Here is a 7,308-nt window from a genome sequence, read left to right as displayed (position 1 = left end):
ACTGCTTTGTAAATACTTTTTTCTTTCCTAACAAATGAGGTTATTTTCATATGTGTCAAAACCTGAAAGTGCTGTAAATATTTTTAGTCTATCTATCATAATAGACTATTCAAGTATTTAAAAAATTAAAATTGCGTTCCTGCCAATTCATATTAACCAGGGCCCACAGTCCACTCAGGGATTTGAACAAATATATAAGGGCCACTTATTCATTCAGAATAGGAAGTTAAGATCTCTAATTTTTTTTCCTTTTAAAACTTTTTTAATGTTGATTTGTTTTTAAATAAAAAACTGTATATTAAGGTTACATAATCATTTTCTAGTGGTATCTACTGATTTGTAAGTTCTGTGGTAATTATGCATTGTATATAACTGTCTGGACATCTTTAGGGTGCCATTTCAAATCCTTTGTCCTATCTCTTAATCCACTACTGCTGTGAAACACTTTGAAGCAGGCTTCAGACAGCTTCACAGGGGAGTCATCTGATGGCATCTTGCCTTAGGCCCACGTCATGGCTCTCTTGTTTTCTGCCTCAGGGATCCTCTGACACTGTGGCTTGGAATGCCCACATGAACCCCTCCACATCACACATACATACATGGATAGTCCCAAGGTGTGGGGCAGCTACAGACCTTGGGGCCACCCTTGACTAATAGGGAATGGAAGCCAGTGGATACATACTCACTCTTTCATCTGCTCAGAAGCCAATTCAGAGATGGATTTCATAAATTTTCTCAGAAAATTCTGTGGGATTGAAAACGAGACATCCATAGCAGTGGCTAGCTCAGTTACATCCTTATGATATTTTTCTCTTTTTCCCTGTTCATCTCCCCATCCCTCTCCCTGGCTCCCTCAGACTACTTTCTTACATAAATTAATTGTATGCATTCATTTGTCTTAGGCTCTGCTTTTGATTGGGGGTGGGGTAGGGTAAGCCCAGGCTAAGATGGTTGATACCAGTAACAGCTTTAGAAACAAATCCTCATGATGGGATTGTGTGACTGGATCATTCAGTAGACAGATGATGAAAAGACCCTGTGCAGGTTTGAATCTTGGTGTACCCCAGAGAAGCCATGTTCTTTAATCCTCATTAAGTATTGCTGTGTGGGATCTTTTTAATTGTTTCCATGGAGATATGACCCAACCAGTTGTGGGTGGTAACTTTTGATTAGATGGGTCCCATAGAGATGTGTCTCCACCCATTCAAGGTGGGGTTGCTTACTGGAGCCCTTTAAGAGGGAATCATTTTTGGAAAAAGCTTCAGAGCCCACGCAGCCAGAGACCTTTGGAGATGAAGAAGGAAAATGGCCCCAGGGGAGCTTCATGAAACAAGAAGCCAGGAGAGGAAGCTAGCAGACTTTGCCGTATGCCTTTCCAGCTGATAGAGAAACCCTGAACTTCATCAGCCTTTCTTGAGCAAAGGTAACCTCTCATTGGTGTCTTAATTTGACATTTTCACAGCCTTAGAACTAAACTAGCAACTTAATAAATTCCCCTTTTTAAAAGCTGTTCCGTTTCTGGTGTATCACATTCTGGCACCTAACAAATTAGAACAGACCCCATAGTTGGTGGCAAGTGGGGTAGTGATAACTGCTGACATGTAGCATCACAATTACTGTAGAGGATTTTGATGAAGTGCAGAGGAAGGTGAAGTATAATGTTATACAATAGTTGTAGCATAAGAGAAGAATGGAAGTAAAGGGAATTATAAAGATTGAGGTGTATTAAAATGACATAGATCAGGTTTGCCATCTCTCAACTCAATGTGTGCTGGGATAGCCAGAGTGCTTCTGTACCGTCCTTTAATGAAAACCTCAGGTCCTGTAGTTTCAGGGCAGACTATGCTGAAAATCTAATAGTAAAGGCGGTAGGACTTTAGAGGAAACAACACACAATCTCAGTAGTCTCCTCCATCAAAGTCAGCATGCTGTGAGGAAAAGAATGGAACTCTGAAACATGGGATGGGGACATTTGGAATGGTAAGCCTGAGAATTTTCAACCCTCAGGTTTCCTTCACCCTCTGCTGGTATAAGCAGTCTGCTCCACTTTGATAGCAGCCTGCCCTTGCCTGGAGATCCTGTGAAGACTTTCTGAGGCTGTTGTATTGCAAGATGACATTTGTTCTCCAGATCCACTCCTCCTACCTCTTGACTTCAAATTAATAACAAAACTCAGGTCTCAGCATACTCCAAGTGGGGAAATACAATCTTTCCTCTAGGAGAATAGGTTAGGTCTGAATGAACTACAGGCCTCAGTTAATATGCATTGGCAGGAACCCAGGAAATATTTCTGGGAGTGAGTAAGTCTTGAGGGTTTTGGATTGGGGGTGGGTTAGGAATGGAATATAAGGCTTGATGGGGAAGAGTTTGACTTACATTCATGATGTAGGTTTTAATTTTCTGGCAGGGATATCTGGAGTCAGTCCTAACACACTGTTAGATAGCGCCTTAAAGTTTAGACACAAGGATGGCCCATAGAAGATGTGGTGGAAATGCCAGTCATTACTTGTCATAGTTTTATGGAAGGGATCAGAAGGCTCAGAAAGGTGGGAATGTTAGAGTGGATTTATTATTTGATACTGGTTAAGCTACCACCTGACCTGGGAAGGCCCAGATGATACTTATCACTAAAGCAATAAGAAATCTAATAGGACACACTGGCAACTTTGAGAAGTTTGGCAGTGGCTGTTCATTTCAGGCTAGAATTGATGGTAGGAATGCTACCATAGAACTGGGCTCCTGGTATCAGTGTACGTAATGGGATTCCTAAATGTTGAAGACTAAGTTGTAGAATTTAACTGACTAAGGCCTAGTGGACATAATTACCTTTAAGAGCACCAAGGCTGTAGTGGCTTGATTTACACATTTCTGTGAAGCCAGCCCCTTCCGGGCATCTACTAAAACCCCACAGTTTACATTATACTTAATGGTAAAAGTCCTAATTCTTTCCTCCTAAAATCAGGAACATGGCAAGGCTATCTGCTCTCAGGACATCTATTCAACTTTATATTTGAGATTCTAGCTACTGTAATAAGACCACAAAAAACTTCCAGATTGGAAAGCAAGAGGTAAAACAGTCTATATTTGCGTATGAATTGATCATTTTGCTGTTTCAAAGCTGTTATATACCCCAGAAAAGGCCACGTTGTTTTGGTCCATTCCTGTGGTATGGACCTGTTGTGGGTGGGGCTTTGATTAGGTTGTTTCAATTGATATGTGATCCACCCAATTCAAGGTGGGTCTCTTAATCCTTTACTGGAGTCCTTTATGAGAGGATAAAGGCAAAGAGGTTGAGAAAGCTCAAAGAGAAACACCCAGAGAGCTTAGATGGAGAAACACGAGAGAGAGAGTGCGAGAAACACTTGGAAAGAGAGCTCACACAGAGAGAGAAATCCTAGAGGTGCTAAGGGAGGACCCACAGATGCTCAGAGAGAAAGCTTACTAGAGTCAAAAGCTGAAAGCAGTGGGAATGAAGGCCCAGCAGATGGCCATGCGCTTTCCCATTTTTCAGAGGTGTCCCAGATGCCGGCGGCCTTCAGAGTCCGGGTGTCATCCTGCTGATGCTTTAATTGGGACATTTCCATGGCCTACCAAATGTAAATTGTAGGTTAATAAATCCCCATTGTAAAAGCCAACCCATTTTTGGTATATTGCATTCTGTCAGCAAACCAATCATATATGTAGGTGATCCTATTAAATCTACAAAAACTATCACTAGATAAGTGATAGTTTATCACAGGATGCAGTAAACAAGATCTATATATAAAAATTAAAGTTTTACATACTGGAAGCAAGCAGGAATTGAAATTAAGAAAGCAATGACATTTATACTAGCATCAAAAATGTGAAATACCTAGGAATAAATCAGACAAAATGTGCAAAATCTTTACATCAAAATATATAAATCATTGCTGAGAGAAATAAAAGAAGACAAATATGTGGAGATTTATCTGTTAATGGATAAGACAACTCAATATTGTTAAGGTATCAATCCTCAAATTGATCTACAGATTCAATGCATTCCCAATCAGAGTCTCAGCAGGCTTTTCTTTTTTTGGTAGAAAGTAAGAAACTCATTCTAAAATTCATACAGAAATGCAAAGCTAAAACAACTTTGAAAAAGAAAAAGTTGGAAGACTTACAGTGTCTGACACTATAAAACTACTGTAGGGTGGTCCACAGAGGCTCAGCAGGCAGAGTTCTGGTCTGCCATGCTGGAGACCTGGGTTCAGTTCCTGGTGCCTGCCCATGCAAACAACAACAGCAAGAACAGCAACAACAAAAACTATTGTAATGCAGGCAGTGTGATAACAGTGAAAAAGCAAGTATCAGTGTAACAGAACAGGGAATCCAGAAATAGTCCTGCAACATAGAAGGTCAATTGATCTTTGACAACAGTGCAAAGGTAATTTTGTGGAGAAAGGACAATGTTTTCCACAATTGGTGCTGGAAAAATTGGATATCCATATGCAAAAAAAAAAAAAAAAACTTTGATTAATATTTTGTATTTTATACAAAAGTTAATTCACCGTTTTGACAGCTGATCAAATGGTATCTAAGTGGGTTTTCTTTCTTTCTTTTTTTTTTGCATAGGCAGGCACCAGGAATTGAACCTGGATTTCCGGCATGGCAGGTGAGAATTCTGCCACTGAGCCACTGTCGTACTGCCCTGTTAGTATTTAATACTTGGAATTTAAGGACTCTACTGTCTGAACTTGTAGATTTTTCCCTTGTTGCCTTAATTTCAAATTGAATTATTAAACTTACTGCACAAACAGGCTTTACAATGATTATGTGGTTACTTTATTTAAATATGCCTATGGTTAAGCTAATTAAGATATCCATTTTTGGTGGTTATAAGCATATTGTTTGTTTTCTTAAATTAAAAAAAAATTTAAAGTTAATTTAAAAGGTTTATACACTTAAAGCCTAAACTTATTGAACTTCTAGAAGAAAATGTAGAAAACTTTTGTGAGCTGGGTTAACCAGAGATTTCTTAGCTAAAACACAAAAGTACAATCTAGAAAGTAATTGATAAATTGGATTTCATCAAAATTAAGAATTTCTGCTCTTTGAAATACTCTATTTAGAGATAAGACAAGCCACAAACTGAGAGAAAATATTTGCAAACTGAAGGAATTATACCTACAACATATAAAGAATTTTTGAAACTCATTATAAGAAAACCAACTCATTATAAGAAACTCATAAGAAAACCAACAACTCAGTATAAATATGGGAAAAGTTTTGAGCAGACACTTCGCCAAAGAAGATATATGGATAGAAAATAAACATATGAAAGACATTCAACATTTTTAGTCAGTAGGGGAATGCAAATTAAAACCACAAGGAGATAGCACAACATATACATGTGTAAAATAAGAAACACAGACCATACCAAGTGATGGCAAGAGTATGGAGCAATTAGAATTTTGAAACGCTGCTGGTGGGAATATAAAACACAACTACTTTCTTAAACTGTTTGGAAGTTCCTTAAATAATTAAATATACCCTCGTATATAATCCAGCCATTCCACTTCTAAGTATTTACTCAAGAGGAATGAAAGCATACACCCATACAAGACTGGTACATGATGCCTCATAGTCCCTTCATTTGAAATTATCCCGAACTGGAAACAACCCATAAGCGAATCAAAAGGTGGAGAAGCAAAATGTGGTATAGTTACACAATGAATAGTACTCAGCAATAAAAAACAACTATTGATACACACGACAAAATAGATGATTCTCAAAATAATTATGCTTAGTGAAAGAAGGCAGGCCTCTGCTGCCCCTCAAAAGTAAATATTGTTTAATTTCCTTAGTATCAAATTCTAGAAAATGCAAACTAATGGATGGTGATAGAAAACAGACCAACGGTTACTGTGGGGGGTGGGATGTGGGTGAGTCAGGTATATATAAGGGACATTAGGAAAGTTTTCAGGGTGATATGTTTGTTATTTTGATTGTAGGGATGATATCACAGGTGTATACATATGTCAGTTCTTATCAAATTGTGCACTTTAAATATGGGCAGTTTATTGTATGTTAATTATACCTAAATCGAGCTGTTAAAAATTAATTGGAGGCAATTTCCTTCTTGTTCTATAAGATTTGCCACAATATGTAATATCTGCGAATAGCTGAACAGCTCAAGTACATTAATTTCTTTCCCCCCTCAACATCGTGAAAAAGCTGCGATGCCCAGAGACAGATGTTGATGATGCTAGACATGGGTTGAGAAATGGGTGTAACGCTACTAAGTTCTGAAACACTTTATCCATTTACCAAAAGTCTTTTTTTGTCCTTTCCATCTTGTAAAAGCAGGTTGGGATTCTTCTAATTTGGCTGTGTTACTATTTAAATCAATTTCAACAAATTGGGAAAGCCCATGAAATTCACTCCGCTGTCATATGTCATCATTCACAGCCTTGTAAGAGGAAGTACCCGGCAGGTGCAGGAGGGATCCAGGTCCATATAAACCCAAAGGGCAACTTCTGTGCGATGCTCGACTTATGACGGCTGACAGCTGCGTGCATGCACGAGCACGTCGCCGCGCCGGGCCCGCGCACTTTGCGCGCCTCGTCCCAGGCCCGAAGTTTTGCTGCCGCGTGAACCAGGCCTCGGCTCCCGCCAAGCCCGGATGATATCGCAGCGGCTTGTGCGCAAGCGCAGCGTGGTACCCGAGTGGCTGGAAACGCCGAGGCGCGCCCGGTGAGACTGCACGGGAGTCGACATTGGGCTGAGGGCGAAGGTGGGGCGACCAAAGGCCTAAGGGCCCAGCATGTGGGGCCGGGGTTGCTTTTCAGGAGCTTCTGTGACAGAAAATGTGAGGTCAGTAGTAGTGTGGCTGGCAGCTGCGAAGGTGGCCGCCTCAAGGGCAGAATTTTCGTACTGGTTGCGGCCTAAATTTCCAAGTATAGGGCAAGGCGCATTTCTTGGCCTACTTGTATCATTGAGCCGCCCGCCACTGCTGAGGTGATAGGCACCCAGATTTTTGAGTGTGGGGTCAGGAAGTGAAACCGGCTTGCAGATAACTCAGGCCTGAGTGCTCTCTGTGAAGAAGATAAGGACGCACAGGCCTACTCTGAGGTGGTTAGGTGGAATCCTTCCTCTTCCCTTCGTGCACATTCTGTGCCATTTAAACTTCAAAATCCCTCATTAAGCAAGTATCAAGGAAATGCCTGTTTCCACCCATTTATTACAAATTCTCATCAGGAAGTGGAAATTTGGAGTAGTACGGCGAAGTAACTTTTGGTTATCCAGGCTTGCAGAAAGTGGGTACGGCATCAGTTGTTTAATAATGAA

General features: G+C 40.2%; 1 protein-coding gene across 8 annotated transcripts in view; it reads left to right on the top strand.

Annotated features, from left to right (window-relative positions):
* Window positions 1-115: 115 nt before the first annotated feature.
* The window catches only part of STK31 (serine/threonine kinase 31), a 147,740-nt gene continuing 140,547 nt past the window's right edge, over window positions 116-7,308 (top strand). For 4 of the 8 annotated variants that reach the window (XM_077121628.1, XM_077121610.1, XM_077121618.1 and 1 more), the window contains exons 1-3: window positions 116-1,423; window positions 4,594-4,633; window positions 6,430-6,834. In XM_077121628.1, the coding sequence (XP_076977743.1) occupies window positions 6,785-6,834 (50 nt within the window). In that variant the 5' untranslated portion in view covers window positions 116-1,423; window positions 4,594-4,633; window positions 6,430-6,784. Of the gene's footprint in view, window positions 1,424-4,593; window positions 4,634-6,429; window positions 6,835-7,308 lie in introns of those variants that run through there. The other 4 variants (XM_077121602.1, XM_077121585.1, XM_077121577.1 and 1 more) reach the window with 4 other exon arrangements.

The sequence above is a fragment of the Tamandua tetradactyla genome, chromosome 1 (assembly GCF_023851605.1).
Source record: "Tamandua tetradactyla isolate mTamTet1 chromosome 1, mTamTet1.pri, whole genome shotgun sequence".
Classification (NCBI taxonomy): domain Eukaryota; kingdom Metazoa; phylum Chordata; class Mammalia; order Pilosa; family Myrmecophagidae; genus Tamandua; species Tamandua tetradactyla.
The sequence above is the reverse complement of the archived record's forward strand: the minus strand, read 5'-3'. Positions and strand labels throughout refer to the sequence as shown.